At 37.0% G+C, this 15,454-nt stretch overlaps 2 protein-coding genes and 1 long non-coding RNA gene across 7 annotated transcripts; 2 read left to right on the top strand and 1 right to left on the bottom strand.

Moving 5' to 3' along the window:
* The first annotated feature begins 2,190 nt into the window (after positions 1–2,190).
* On the top strand, positions 2,191–6,544 carry LOC110817372 (choline-phosphate cytidylyltransferase 2-like). Its single transcript, XM_088213707.1, has 8 exons — positions 2,191–2,433; positions 3,216–3,329; positions 3,940–4,035; positions 4,697–4,739; positions 5,021–5,176; positions 5,298–5,378; positions 5,939–6,049; positions 6,168–6,544. The coding sequence occupies exons 1-8, from the start codon at positions 2,309–2,311 to the stop codon at positions 6,294–6,296; spliced, it is 855 nt and encodes a 284-aa protein (XP_088069833.1). The 5' UTR covers positions 2,191–2,308; the 3' UTR covers positions 6,297–6,544.
* A 1,248-nt stretch (positions 6,545–7,792) lies between these two features.
* On the top strand, positions 7,793–12,271 carry LOC148268867 (uncharacterized). 5 transcript variants are annotated; one of them, XR_015816730.1, is made up of 6 exons: positions 7,793–8,115; positions 8,250–8,550; positions 8,675–8,806; positions 9,454–9,589; positions 11,332–11,363; positions 11,510–12,271. It is a non-coding gene; the product is annotated as an uncharacterized LOC148268867 (long non-coding RNA). The 5 variants fall into 5 exon arrangements; XR_015816729.1 differs by having other exon boundaries at positions 7,793–8,550; positions 11,510–11,635; positions 11,753–12,271; XR_015816731.1 differs by having other exon boundaries at positions 7,793–8,550; positions 11,510–11,635; positions 11,729–12,271.
* Positions 12,272–12,735: 464 nt separating this feature from the next.
* Positions 12,736–15,385, bottom strand: LOC110817406 (Pectin lyase-like superfamily protein). Its single transcript, XM_022045926.2, has 3 exons — positions 14,977–15,385; positions 14,638–14,865; positions 12,736–13,946 (listed from the first exon to the last, which is right to left on the bottom strand). Exons 1-3 carry the CDS (start codon positions 15,127–15,129, stop codon positions 12,849–12,851), a joined length of 1,479 nt encoding a protein of 492 aa, XP_021901618.1. The 5' UTR covers positions 15,130–15,385; the 3' UTR covers positions 12,736–12,848.
* Between the last annotated feature and the right edge of the window lie 69 nt (positions 15,386–15,454).

Here is a 15,454-nt window from a genome sequence, read left to right as displayed (position 1 = left end):
GAGCCGTCTCCATACCCCGTCCGGTATGGGCGCCAAAACTATAAACCTCAATATCTCGTCCGGTATAAGGGTGAAACGGGTCATCCCCACACCCCGTCCGGTATAGGCGCCAAAACACATAAGGTCTCCATATCCCGTCCGGTATGAGAGACCACAATCCCGGTAGGGTTCCTTACGGACCCGGTCCGTCCACCATCTCCCAGGATATCTAGTCAGGCTGACCACATTATACAATTATCAATTTACTTAACCTTTCATTCCCCATTTTCCTCAGTCAGCATCATCAAATCACACATAAACAAGCAAACCAGTAATTTATGCCAAACAAGACAACATACAATATCGGGTTCTCAGTCATTCAACCCACAATCAATAAAACAGTGATATATGCACACGAAACTATGAAACGAAAACATCAGACCTCATACTGCATTTAAAAACTGTAAAATAGGCCAAACAACAGCTGACCGACAAACCCACTAGACTCGGACTCCATTAGCGACCTTAAACAATTTCACACATCTATTGATTCATGAAATACCGTTTTATTATTTATTAAACTTTAATACCGTGATAGAAAATAGGGTGAGGGATCCTTACCTGTTTCGGGGTCTGAATACGGCTCTACAGTGCGCCTACAGGCTGTCCCTAATTTTCTCTGAATTTTTTTCGGGGAACTGAAACGCACTACTAGTACCTGCACGTGTCCCAAAAAATCCCAAATTAGACCCAGGGCCCCTTTCGGCCAATATCGCAATTCCGACACGGCGGCTCCGCCGTGCTCCGGCGACAAACGGCGGCGATTCGCCTCGGGTTGGCCGTTTTCGACTGAATTCGGCCACACTTGCATCGGTCCCTGCGATAAAACAACCCTATGGCCCTCGGGGGGCCAAAAAATTACGAAAAACCGAAGCTTACCGGCGGCGGTGCTCTCGGGTGCGGCGGCTCTCCGACGAGGTTCGTATTTTGGTGATTTGGCTCCGATCAACCTGTAGAGAAAAGAATGGAGATCATGGTGATATAAAAATTATATCAAACGGAGGCCGGGAAGGGCCTCATCGGAGGCAAAAACTGAGGAGGGGCGCGGCGGCGCCCTGGGTTCCAGCCGTATTTTTCGGCCATTTGGCCGGGATTTTGGCTCCGATTTGGCCACAAGGGAACTCAGCATTGAAAAACGAGCTGGAGGTATGAAATTTACCTCGATCGGCAGTCGGAAAACTCTCTGGTGCGGCGGCGGGTGGCGGCGGCCGGCTCCTCCGGCGTCTGGTTCATCTTCTCCGGCGAGGGCAGGCGGCTAGGGTTTTTGTGGTCAGGTGTGGGGGTTTTATTTATACCCTTTTGTCTTTTAATCACAGCCGTCCATCTTGATTAGATCTGGGCCGTCCGTGCGCGTGCATCTGGGCCGTCCGTACGCACGCTTGATCTGGGTCGTCCGTGTGCGCAGGGACGCATCTGGGCCGTCCGATCGCGCGCACGCGGATCGCCCACGTGGCCCGTTCCCAGGTCGACGTGGTCTTGCCACGCGGCAGGTCCTGGTTGGCCAGGGCTGCTGACTAGGCCGCTGACGTAGCTGCTGACGTGGCGCTGACGGGGCACAATTTTTTTAAATTGCGTTTTGACCCCCGGTTTCTGATTTTCTTTTCAAAAATACCATCAGAATCCTAATTTTCACCCATTTTTTCTAAAATCAATTTCAATTAAATTCAAATAATATTTTTACCCAATTTTATCATTATTATTATTTTATTTTTATTTAATTAAATTAAATTAAATTAAATAAATCAATTAAAATTCAAAAATTATAAAATAAACTAAATAAAATAAATTAAAAAAATCAAAATAATAATAATAAAAATTATAAAATTAGTGGATGTTACAAAAAGAAATAAGACAATTTTACTCCATATAGTTTAGTTAATTATTTACGTCTTATTTTGTCTCAGTTCACCATGTAATTAGATAATTCTATTTTTATTAAAAACAAAAAAAAATGAGCCACGCGTCGGCCCAATTTCATCTGTCCCAATTCGCTATATCTGAACCGGACCGAACTAAACCGGTCTGGACCGATGAGTGGGGAGGAATATTTAAACAAGAAAAGAACTTAACGAAACTAAAGAAGTAAAGATATGTACAGTTGAGAAGTTGTCTGATCGTACAAGCAGTCATATATTAATTAACTATTTTATTATTATTATTTTTGAGAGGAAAAAAATAGTTCTATCAGCGGGCGTGCAGTGGTCTCTGCCGTCATAACAGAGGCAAGCCAAATTGGAAGTTTCAGGCCTTGATTGGCGCTTTGTACACAATGGAGGAACAAAAGCTGAAGAAGGAGGAATCGCAAAACAACAGACCAGTCAGGGTATATGCAGACGGAATATACGATCTCTTCCACTTTGGGCATGCCCGTTCTCTCGAGCAAGCCAAGAAACTGTAATTCTCCAACACTTATTTTTTGAATTTCTTCTATTGCTGAGTTTACTCTTCTTTGTTTTCCTCATTTTCCCCTTTTAAAATATCTTGTTTGATCCCGTTCTTATTTTTGTTGGAATTTTGTGTGTCTTCATTTTCTTTGAAGGGCCTTGAAAATGCCTATGCGTTTCGGAATTCATAACTTTGTTTCTTTTTTCTTTTTTTTCTTTTTATTTTTTGGGTCTCCCTCCTAGTTTATTTTTATTAGTTAGGCGATTTTTTATCAAAAAAAATTATTTAGGCGATTTTCTTCTTTATCTTCTTCACGTGGATGAATGACTTAGGCGATTTCATTTATGTTTTGTGCTTTCTCTCTGTTTCTTTAGTTTTTATTTGTTAAGTGGGTTCTGATTTTGTTGGATTAGAAAATTGGGTTACTGTACTTTTCATGTAAACCAATCGGATTAATGATTTTATTTGTCTTGTCTGGACTGATGACTGTCACCGGAAATAACTTTTTTTTTTTTTTTTCAGTTCTATTGCTCCCTGGTCAGGGATCATATTTCTGTTCTTTTTTTCTCGGTGTCCTTCTCAGAATATTATATTTTCGTTTGAGGTGGAAATTATGTCCAATATATCTTGAATATTAACAGCCCAATTAGAAATTCTCTGAACTAAGGTCCGGGTTAAACTTGGGTTTTTTTACTCCGTAAGTAGTGTATTTATGTTAGATAATTTTAGTGCATTTGGAGTTATTCACAAGTGAGACTTGTAAGATTTTCTAACCCATTGCTAAACTGCAGTTTTCCGAATACGTACTTGCTTGTTGGATGCTGCAACGATGAAGTCACTCATAAATACAAGGGCAAAACTGTAATGACCGACAAGGAACGATATGAATCCCTTCGTCACTGCAGGTTGGTTTGTTGATATGCTTCGGCAAGACTGTAAAACTGACACAAATTGCAGGAGGGTATTGGGGTGAAACTTTTCTTTTTCTTTATCTTGGTGTTTTCTCATTTCTCCTCTGAGTAATGGAATGGATATGGATGAGAAGAACTTTGATCTCTCTACCTATGAATTCATTCAAAAGGTCAAATATATCATACCTAATGCAGAAAGATCACCTTCGAAATTATTTGGTTTTCCAGTGCAGAATAGAATAGCTCAGTGCTTTTCATGATGAGGTTACTGTCATTGTTCACAAGAGTGATCTTCATTTATCTTGTCCTTCCTTTTGACTCTCTACTTTCTTTCATAAGAGTGTTTGCTCTCATTGATTTATGCTAGTTTGTTTTCAATTTTAAAAAAGAAACATCATAAAAATCTACTGCTAGTGGAATGCGAGTCTGTAGACTTTAAACTGCTTATGTATTTTTCTATTTTATGGCACCTGTGTTTTCCTTAGGCAATCCTTGTGAATAGGTTGACGCTATTAGTAATTTATGTTGGATTAATGAGGAAAGAAATATACTACTTTATACTTCCAACTTATGTGAGTGTTTTTTTTGTCAATGCTTGACGCAGGTGGGTTGATGAAGTTATTCCAGATGCACCATGGGTGATCACGACAGAGTTTCTAGAGAAACATCAGATTGACTATGTAGCACATGACTCTCTTCCGTAAGGTTAACCAGCCCAACTATCTAGTTTGGGATGTTCTCTGAGAAGTAAAATTGAATTTTTCTACTTATTATTTTGGGGGTGAAGTTGAATTTTCTTTTTCAAACAACTCCAGTTTGGCCCCATGTTGATTTTATTATTATTATTATTATTATTATAAATCTTGGAAGTTAGAATGATGAAAGTTGCATGTGTTTGAGACTCTGTGGTTTTTCTTCCCTAGCTTTATATTTCACCCATTGGAAAAGATCCTTGTCTGGTCATGGTTATGTTGATTTTTGCCTTCTTGAACTAGAATGACGAATAAATGCAGTGTGGACTCTGTGCAAGCTGCACAAAATTTCATCAAGATTTATTATTACTGGCTGTTGAAATGAACTTAGGAAGTCTTTTGTTGAGTTTTGTTCTTGTTGAATGTCGATAACATCACTTGATTTATTTGTTGATCAATGTAATTTCTCATGGTCTTATCTCGTCATATTTGTCTTTTGCCACTTTATTGATGCTTGTGACACTCATATATGGAGAAACAAACTTTTATCTCCCTGTTGTTTTTGATGTCCTTATTCCTTTTCACCTTTGGCAGAACTGTTTGTAGACTAGTTAGTTTCACCATGCTTGAAATATGTTAATTGTTTCTTGTTTTTTCTGTCATTTGTAGCTATGCTGATGCAAGTGGTGCTGGGAAAGATGTCTATGAATTTGTGAGTGAGTTATTATTTCTTTAATATAACCATATAGTCACCATCTGCCTTGGTGAGGCCTTTCTTAATTGGGATTTGAATGGTCTTTTCGTTTTACACATGATGGTAGGCCCTTGATTTTTGGTTTTTTTGGCAACTCCAACTAAATTCTTCCGACTCTGTACTTCACATGCTTGTTAACCTCATGGAATCACATTTTGATTATAATGCATTTTTCTGACCGGAAAGGTTGGTAGTTCTTCATTGTTATGCCTCCTTAAATTTACATTTCTCTTGAGCAGGTTAAGTCTATTGGAAAATTTAAGGAAACAAAACGAACTGATGGGATATCGACATCAGATATTATAATGAGGATCGTTAAAGATTACAACCAGTATGTGATGCGTAATTTGGACCGTGGATATACCAGAAAAGAGCTTGGTGTTAGTTATGTTAAGGCATGTTGTGCCACAAGGCTTTTTGCATTATTCTAATGTCTTCTTTGCCATTCTCTCAGCTGACTTTTCTTCTGACTTGCTCTATGAGAGAACTGAAAACTTCCTTAATATTTTTAACCAGGAAAAGCGTCTGAGAGTGAACATGGGACTTAAAAAGTTGCGTGAAAAAGTTAAGGAACACCAGGAAAAAGTGGGAGAGAAGGTATTCTTATGATATCATGCTGATTATTAATCTGCACTATAAGCATCAGTAATGCATTCTTGAAACATCATGAGAGTGATCAAATTTATTCGATGATGCATTTCTGTCACCTTCTATTCATGATATGAACGCATTGAAATATAGTTTGTATGAATTTATTATACCTTTTCTATCTTGATTTGGAGATACGATTAATGAAGAGCAAGTTGTCATATTTTACTTGATTGAGAAGTGAAGAAAAATGTTTTTCTTGCTAAAAAGATTGTAATACGGTTAGATTTGCTTTGTTCTGTCTTATTGTTATTTATGGATATAATATTCAATTTTCTTTTGCATAATATGAGTTTCTTTCAAAGTTGTAGAGTAAGATAGGTCTAAAAAATCCGACCATAGGGTGATGCCCAAATTCTAGTGGACATATATGGGATTGAAATCAAGGCTATTTATGTTTATGAAGAGGATTTAGTGTTTCCTTCAACAATTACCCAATTTTTGTCTCTGATTTTTATCCAATAGCTTGTATAGTTAATATATGCATACTTGATTCCTGTTCATTACAGATACAAATTGTAGCTAGAACAGCTGGCCAGCATCGTAACACCTGGGTTGAGAATGCTGATCGATTAGTTGCCGGGTTTCTCGAGATGTTTGAAGAACGCTGCCATAAAATGGTACCTCTCTCCCTCTATGGCTCTCTATCTTCCATGCCGTAATAAGAAGGCAATATTTTATGCATGGTTAGGGTTGTGATTATGTAGATGATGGTATTAATTGTTGGGAAAATACTAGGGAACTGCAATAAGGGAGCGGATTCAAGAGCGTCTAAGGGGACAGCATTTGATAGGATTCATCTACGATAACGATGATGATGATGATGAATACTACTACGATGATGAATCTGATGAAGAAGAATACTGAGATGATGAGGGCTTTATTGTTGAATTAGATCATGGTGTTTGACTGTTTGTTTACATACAATTAGATTGAAGTTGATAGACAACAGACATGGTTTTGCAGAATTTGATTTGGGGTGAGAATTTATTACTAAATAGAACAAAGTTTGTTTCTATAAATTTTAGAGCAAGAAATTTCTGTTAGGTGTGTCATAAGGTAGAAATGACTTACTATAAAAGTTGGATGTTAAATGTGATGTGAATATTTTGTCATTTTGTTCGGTTATTAAAAAAAAAGAAGCATATATATATATATATATATATGATTTCGTGTACTTACAGATTAAAGTGATATTTATAATATTAGCCTTCCTCATGATAACCGCATGGTTTATGAGTAAATTATGCCAAACATTGTTGTTGTCTCCAAACATCTTTCCTCATTTCCCATAAAAAAAAATTCTTTCTACTTTTTATGGTCAAATTGAGTACGGCAGAATATCTTGGGAAGCTTCGACTCACATTACTAATTATGATAACCAAGTTTTTTCAAGCTAAAGAGATCAAATCTGAAGCTTTGAAAATTTATCATATCACAGCGACTGAATGCACTGATTATCAATTGAAAATTTGCTCTTAAACCTTTTAACATTTACAGCTCTCTGTAAATGTTTTTGAGAATTTTTAACCATTTCGAATTCTTATTGTCAATATGAAGTTTCGAGATATTTGGTTTAAATCTTTCATATTTACACTTTTGCTTTGCTTCTAAAATCATTGCAGTTTAGAGTGTTATGAACTTTCATATTTCATAGTTTGTAAATGTTTTTATCTCTTTTTCTTTCTGCAACCTCTTGATTTTTATATTTAATTTATAGCTTCATATGATCATATAAATAAAACTATGTAAATCTTCTCTCACTATTTTACTGCTTTTTTATTCATGACTTTATAATCAATTTATATTAATTTTTTTTTTATAATTTTGCTCAATTAATTTATTATAATATTATCATTACTATTTCGGTGATATTACAGGTTTAAGTACCAATAATCCAACAACTTTTCCAACGAAAATTATTTATAGTATATGATTTTATGAAGTTCAAAAATTATTATTATTATTTTTTTTTGACGTGGGATTGAAATATGATAATTTTCAAAATTTAAATTATTGATGTTCTTAGTATTTAAGATCATATATAGTCGTCAAGCTGACATTTACTCTAATACTATTTATAACTGTAAAGAAACCCTACCGGGTAAATATAGAGTATTGAATGCTCTTCAATTTTCTACATATTTTATTGTGTAGAGGCATTGGAAATTTATACACATACAAGAGAGTAAAAGAAAAGAGGGAAGGTGGTCTCTAGAATCTACTAAGACCACTAGCTGTCCCCAACAATAACCAATTTTAAAAATAGAAAAAATTTTGACCATTTATTTTAGGGTTTTGATATGAGCGGTCCATTTGTCCATTTTCTTTCAACCTTTTCCTCCTTTTTTTTTTCACTTAATTCTTTTCACCCGCTCCTCAAGATGAAGCCTGTTCACTTTCAACACTTCAAGTTCCTCACTATCACTTTTTTAACCCTCTGTGCTTTCTTGTTGCAGGTGCTTCATCTTGAATAGAAATCGGTGATGTGTTGAGGTTCCTAAAGGTTTCGTGAGCAGATCAGCGAGCTGTTCTCTTGAGGTAACGTATTTCGTTTCCAGGAAACTCTTTTGTATCTGGTTGCGAACTATGTGGCAATCGATGTCAAGGTTCTTCGTTCATTCGTGAAAGATCGAATTTGCTACGATATGCTCGGCGGCTTTATTGTCGTAGTTAAGTATTACGGGTAAGTGAGGCACTATTTAAAAATCTCAAATGAGATAGGTTATCCACTAAACTTCACATATTATGGATGACATACTTATGTACTCAACTTTTGTGGTAGACTTGCTCACCATAGTTTGTTTCTTTATTTTTTAGGAGATTAGTGCAGGCCCAAGGAAGATACAGAAGCCCATGAGAGATTTTTGGGTCATCGGACACGATGCCCAATCCGAGTCACAAAAGGATTGAACTTTAATGTTATTCCTTCTCGGGAAGAAGATATCTTGCTTCGGATATTGCTTTAGGTACCTGAGAACATGTAGTGCGGCATCAAGATGCAGTCGTCTAAGCTGTTGAATGAACTGACTGAGATGTTAGGTGGAGTATGTTATGTCGGGTCTGGTAAAATTGAGGTAGAGCAAGCAGTCGATTAGACATCTGTACCTTTCTGGATCTGGTAAGATTTCTCATTCTTCTGCATTTAGTTTAGTCTGGAAGGCAAGGAAAAGAAGCTTTTTTTTGCATCTTCCATCTTTGTATCTTGTAAAATGTCCTTAATGTATTTTCTCTGGCTAATGTAGATCCCTTCTTTTGACCTAACTATCTCAACTCCAAGGAAATATTTTGCTTGGTCGAGGTCCTTGACCATATGAAGGCTTCATCTATAGCGCTTTTGACTTCACAAATCTCTTCATCGTTTAGAACCATAACAAGTAAGTCATCCATATATACCACAACTACAAGGTAGTTTCTTTTTGTTCCTTTTGTGAATAGACAGTGGTCGGTTTCTGACTTACTGAAGCCGATGGATTGGAGCTTTGAAGTGAGCTCTTTATTCCACTGATGACCCGTTTGTTTCAGACTGTATAGGCTCTTGGTTAAACGGCAGACTTGCCCTTCACTGCCCTTGAAGTAGCCCTCTGAGGGTTTTAGGTATAGCTCCTCTTCTACAAACCCATGTAGGTATGCATCATTGATGTCTAACTGATATACCGACCAGTTGCTTGCGGCCGCACGGCTAAAAGTAGTCGAACCGTGACCATTTTGGCCACTTGTGAGAAGTTATCATGATAATCTATGCCAAATTCTTGGTTGTAATTTTTAGTCACGAGTCTTGTTTTATATTTATCAACTGATCCATCAGCATTGTATTTTATTCTATACACCTATTTTGAGTCGATTGCTTTCTTTCCTTTTGGTAGTGCAGTTAGTTCCCAAGTGTTATTATCTTCTAGTGAGGACAGCTTGGCTTGCATGGCCTCAACCCACTTGCTATCCTTTTTAGCATCCATGTATGACATTGGTTCCTTCGTAATAGACACTTGTGCAATTAAATTATCATAGCCATGATTGTATGCAGGTGAGGTGGACATGAGGAAGGGAGATTCAGGCATAGGTTGTTCGGTGGTATGGGCGACCAAGTCTTCCATCCAGGCGGGCCTACTTCTCACCCTGATGCTCCTTCTCATTTCAAACTCTTGGGGGAATGATGTTTGGTAAGGAAATTTCTTCTCTTATTTGTAATTGGTTTTCAGGTGTGGTTACTATGTCGTTACTTGGTATTGGCAGTGGTGTATCATGGTAATCTGGTTTAGGTTGTTGTGTTTGGTATGAGAGAATATGTTTATGGAATATGACATCCCTTGACAAAATCGTTTTTATGTTTATTATATCATATAATTTGTAGGCCTTAGCATCGGGTGCATATCTTAAGAAAACACATTTCAAAGCCTTGGGTTTAAACTTGTCCTTTTGGGGGTTAATATTTGTAGCAAAACAGAGACAATCGAAGACTTTTAGGTTTGAGTAATCTGGTTATTTTTTGTACAAAATTTCGTAAGGAGTTTTTCACTTTAAAACAGAGCTTGACAAAATGTTTATTGTGTGTGTGTGGCTGTGAGTATGGCTTCGTCCCAAAACCTTTTTGGTAATTTTGATTCAAACATCAATGCCCTAGCAATTTGCAGTAGGTGTTTATGTTTCCTTTCCACCACACCATTTTGCTGTGGTGTGTATGTACAGGTTTTTTAATACATGATTCCCCTTTCTTAAAAAATAGTTTTGCATGAAGTGTTTATGAACTCAATGTCATTGTCTATCCTAATTGTTTTGATTGTTTTCTGAAATTGATTTTGTAGTAGATTGCAAAAATATTTTAAAGTATTTGGTACTTTCGTTTTCTCTTTTAATAAATAAGTCTAAGTGACTCTTGAAAAATCATCAACTATAGTTAAAAAATAGAATGCACCAGAAATACAATTGACCGGGTATGGTCCCCAAAGGTCAACATGTATTAAACTAAAAATGTCATCGGTATTGATGGAGCTTTTAGGAAAAGACAAACGCTACTGTTTTGCCAAGGGATATTTCACAATCATGTAAAGTTGCACTGTCTGGTAACATTAGACTAGGGATGTGGATCAAATTTTTTGTGGATGTGTAGCCGAGTCTTTTATGCCATAGTTGTATATTGTTTTCATAGATGTGGCTAATGCATGCTTTGTTAGAGTATATGTCTTCACTCAGGGTGTACAAGCCCTCATTATTGTTCCCTTCCTTAATATTTTGTTAGTTGTCAAATCCTGCACAAAACAATGGTTGAGATGAAAGGAAATGTAGGTATTTGAAGCTTGGGTTAGCTTTCTAACAGAAATAAGGTTACAAGTGAGTTTTGGTATATAGAGGATATCCTGCAGAATTAGATTATCACACAATTTTATGGTTTCTTTGTGGGTTGAATGACTCGTGGTTCTGTCTGATAGCGAGATAAACACTGTAAGTTCTAGTTTTACAAGTTTTGAAAGCATTTTAAAATCATGGTACATGTGTGATGTGACACCTATGTCTATTATCCAAGTTCCTATATCATAAGAGGTATGTAGAAAATAACATTTAGGTTGCTTACCAGCAGGGCCAGAGTAGCCCACACATCCTGCCAATTCTACCGTGTTTGCTCCTTGATTTTTCATGTACTTGCTGATCTCTTATTATATGAATGTGGCCATTTCTATGTCCCAATTTGTGTTGGATGCTTCTGTTTTGGTGCCATAGGGGGCATTGTTTACCATTGCATTGGCTCTTTCTTTGTTCCTTTTCTCTTTAAGTTCTGCTAACCATTCTGGGTAACCATAGAGCTTGAAGCATGTGTCCTTCGTGTGCCCTATGTTTCTACAATAAGTGCATGTCCTACTGCATTTTTCCTTTTTTTTTAGTTTGAAAATTTTGGATTGTCTTTCAGGTTGGTGTAAAATACGATGGGCATCCCTTCAGGTGAGTTGATATAATGTACTTCTCTTTATTTTTCAACACTAATCACCATGTAATAAGCTCTATTCACACCAGGTAAGGATTCCATGATCAATATTTGATTTCTAACATGATCGTATGTCATTAAGACGCATTAGAAATTGGATCAGGTTGTCGATATTGTTTATTTCACTGTGTTGTGTTGGAGCATGGCAAGTGCAAGCCGATGAGGGCCTTAGATGAGTTAACTCATCCCATAACCTTTTAAGTTTTGTGTAATAGGCTACGACAGAAAGGTTAGATTACATGATGAAACTTATTTCATGTTTTAATTGATACAACAGAGGCTCGTTACTTTCATCATACCTCTCTTTTATTTCATCCCATAGGTTTTTTGCTGATGTGGTGAACAGGAATGCGCTAGCGAGCTTTTTGTTCATCGAGTTTAAGATCCAGGACACCACTATGCTGTCTGTTTTGTGCCATTGTACATATTCTATTGCATCAGGTTCGGGCTGTTTGCATTTGCCATCAACGAGAGCGAGCTTGTCCTTGGCTCTCAACGCAATCACCATGGCTCGACTCCAAGACAAGTAGTTGGAACCATCAAGGGTAGTTATGACAAGTTGCATTCCAGACTGATCCGAGTTTAAGAGTGTCAACACATCTGTATTAGCGTATGTCATTGAGTAGTAGAGTAATAGTGTAGTGTAAAAATCAGTTTTTATCACAAGTACTGCTCTGATACTATGTAAAGAAACTCAACTGGGTAAATATGGAGTATTTAATGCTCTTTAATTTTCTACATGTTTTATTATGTGGAGACATTGGAAATTTACACACATCCAGAAGAGTAAAAGAAAAAGGGGGAGGTGGTCTCTAGAATTTACTGAGACGACCAACTGTCCTAGTGACCGATTTTAAAAACAGAAAAAATCTCGACTCTTCATTTTAGAGTTTTGAGCTACACGTTCAACATGTCCATTTCCTTTCAACCTTCCCCCCTCCTCTTTTTTACACTTAATTATTTTCAATAATATTTTAAGCATAAACCATTAAAAATCTAAACTCAAATAATACGTGACTTGAGCTTTTTTATGGAGCTTAACAATTATATTATTTTTCGGATGAGAGTATCACAATTTTTATTATTTTTACATAATTTTCTTTTACTTATTTAATTTTTATCATTTATTTAGATGACTTGTATATACTCATCTTAATTATTTGTCTGTCTTTATATATTTATAATTATTTACCTATTATATTTGATACTTTTGTGAAAGCTTCTAGATTGTCAATCTTATGAAGCTTGAGTTTTTGGCTCTTGACATAACAGAAAAGATCTATCATAAATACTTACAGCTAAAAACTCATCTCAATTCATAGATTTGGAGAGATAATCAAAGCAGTGAGCGCTTCCCAAGATGAAGCTTTTCATAACAAATAAATAAAGCATTCATAATTATGTAAACAAAATATATATATATATATATAATTCAAAGAAATTTAATATTTCGTGACAGAATTAGTTTCCCCAACCATGTTATACTGATCAACAAAAACACACACCACACCACTCACTAATTCATCACTCTCCACCACCACCACATTGTTTGAAACATTCGTCACCGCATGCACCACCGAACGTCCACCCACCCCTTGATCGTTCCCATAAAACGAGTACTGAAAATGATTAATCCGATCCGGAAACACTAAAACTGACGAGAAATCAGCAACCCATCTCCTCCCTTTTCCCGCCACCGTCATCTTCCCCACCGTCGATTTCAACCTCATTCCGGCCACATTGTTCCGATCAATCACCACTTGATCAGTACTGCTAAACACACCTTCTACTCTTACTATTGGTACCATGTTTGTAGGACTACCAGTAAACATATTATCCACAATGTTAACTCCAGAGATTCTACCATTGATGGACTTTAAAACCACATTAGCATCTCCTAAGAAAAGCCCATTACTGACATGAACTTGAACTGGGTCTTCCATAACTATACTGGTATAATCCATATAACAATTGTCTATTCTGGTTAGAGATGACCCAGGACTCTTTTTCACGAGAATGCCTGTGCCACCGAAATAGGTGGCCTTGTTATAGCAATGAACTCCTGTAACAATGTTGGCTTGACCTCTAAGTAAAATCCCAACCGCTGCTGAAAATATGGCGACATCAGTAATCGCGTTGTCGTTGCTAGCAAGATCGATGGCAGTGCCAGAGTAGTCTCTCTCGGCTTGATCGCCACCTATTGTTTCGTGTTGGCCTAAGAATGTAGTTGATATGAAGGTCTCGTGACCGCGGACAACGAGAATTCCTTGTGTTGTGAAATGGAGAAAGAAACAGTTAATGATGCGAATGCGAGCAGAATCAGCGACCAAAAGACCACCTCCTCGGTAGGTTGAATCAAAGAAAATGTCGCGAAAGGTGATACCCTCGTAGTAAATGCCGGCGTTATGGTCCTTGGAGTCGGTAAAGGTAGTAGTGGGATGATAAGTTGAGGATGATTTTAGGGAGCCTGATGGAGCAAGTTCCACAAGATGTCTATCAGCTGGAAATGTTGGCGACGCTCTCAGAGTACCTCCTTTTACCTAATTCATCAAATAATGTTGATTATATCACCGTGATTGCCAAATGGGTTTACATGTGTGTGCGTGTGTGTGTGTGTGTGTGTATATCGAAATAATGGGTTTAGAAGAAATTGGGAAATGGATTAAATATTGAAAAGTTTATTAATTGCAAGATGAAGTACATAATCAATGTGCGCAACAAACTACTTAGAGAACATTAAATGGAGAAAAGGGAAAGGAAATTTTCAAATGGGTAAAAGAAGATGAAGATTTTGAGATGGGAAAATGAAAACTTCAAATGGGTAAAAGAAAATGAAGCTTTTGACATGGGAAAATGAAATTTTTTAAGATAAAAGAAGAGGAGGAAAGTAGTCGATCACATGCTTTGATAGGAAAAAAGTTGGAAAAGCCTTCGTATAAAATGTAGTTGAGAGTTGCGTACATTAATTAAAGAGAAGATGAAAAGAAGACAGAGAAGAGAAAGCTTTAATTTTTCCAAAGTTTTGAAGTTGCAGGTGGCAGAGAAGAAGAAGTAATAGGTTTACACGCAGCCCCAAGTATGAAAAACAGAGCAGTAAGGACAAAATGCAAAATGGCAACGTGGGACATACCCATGAGCCCACACAATCCCCGGAAAACCCTAACATATACTTAATTATATATGTAGTGAATAGTTAAGTGAGAAAGGAGAAGGAGAGAGAGAGAGAGAAACCAGAAGATTGCCAGCACTGAGAGGTGGAAAGGTGATGGGTTTTGTGATCTGGTAGTTTCCACCTTCAAAATCAATGACAACACCACCCAAATCGCTTACACCAGGCAGCATTTCCATTCCATTTCCCAACTCAAACGCATCGCTCAGAGCTTCAAGTATGGCGTCACTGCTGTCTTCGGATCCGGTCGGGTCTGCTCCGTAGCCGATTGGATACACCACTCTCCCATTCTACACCACCACCACCACCATCACCATCACCATCATCATCATCATCATCATCATCATCATCATCATCATTATACAAACAAAATCAAAATTATAAGTAACGAAATCACTCACCATTTTAGGACTGTTGATTGACGGTGGCGGTAATGGATTAAGAGATGCTAATCTGTGCTGAAGCTTTGCTTCAAAGTCTTGTAACATCTGGTTTCTTGTACAGCATGTTATTGCCTGCACCCAAATCAATAATGAGATTACCACTACTTTCATTTTCCCCCTGTTTCTTGCCTTTTTCTATTCCTACTCCCCTCCCTCTACATACACGTATATCTATATATGAGAGAAGATGGTTGTAATAATAAATGAAAGGTATGAAGCGGAAGCTTCAGCCTCGTATTTGCCCATTTCTGTTTCCAGCTATCAAACATATTTTTCGTATTCTTTTAAATCTTTTCTAATTAAGTTACAATAATTAGATGCTCTCTTTATGAAATCAAGAAAAATACAAACAAAAATTAATTAAAAAGGAAAAGGGGAAGAAGGTGAAAAGAAAGTAAAGCAAAAACAGAGATTTGTAGATTGGAGGAAAAAGGTT

The sequence above is a fragment of the Carica papaya genome, chromosome 2 (genome assembly GCF_054855325.1).
Source record: "Carica papaya isolate Zhongbai chromosome 2, ASM5485532v1, whole genome shotgun sequence".
Taxonomy (NCBI): domain Eukaryota; kingdom Viridiplantae; phylum Streptophyta; class Magnoliopsida; order Brassicales; family Caricaceae; genus Carica; species Carica papaya.
The sequence above is the reverse complement of the archived record's forward strand: the minus strand, read 5'-3'. Positions and strand labels throughout refer to the sequence as shown.

Excerpts from the sequence above, each read along its gene's own strand:
- LOC110817372 (XM_088213707.1), top strand. The coding sequence starts at position 2,309 with ATGGAGGAACAAAAGCTGAAGAAGGAGGAATCGCAAAACAACAGACCA. Across the intron at positions 3,330-3,939 it reads GAATCCCTTCGTCACTGCAG|GTGGGTTGATGAAGTTATTC; the intron begins GTTGGTTTGTTG and ends TGCTTGACGCAG. Across the intron at positions 5,379-5,938 it reads AGGAAAAAGTGGGAGAGAAG|ATACAAATTGTAGCTAGAAC; the intron begins GTATTCTTATGA and ends TGTTCATTACAG.
- LOC110817406 (XM_022045926.2), bottom strand. The coding sequence starts at position 15,129 with ATGAAAGTAGTGGTAATCTCATTATTGATTTGGGTGCAGGCAATAACA. Across the intron at positions 14,866-14,976 it reads CAATCAACAGTCCTAAAATG|AATGGGAGAGTGGTGTATCC; the intron begins GTGAGTGATTTC and ends GTGGTGGTGTAG. Across the intron at positions 13,947-14,637 it reads TCAGTGCTGGCAATCTTCTG|GTAAAAGGAGGTACTCTGAG; the intron begins GTTTCTCTCTCT and ends TTGATGAATTAG.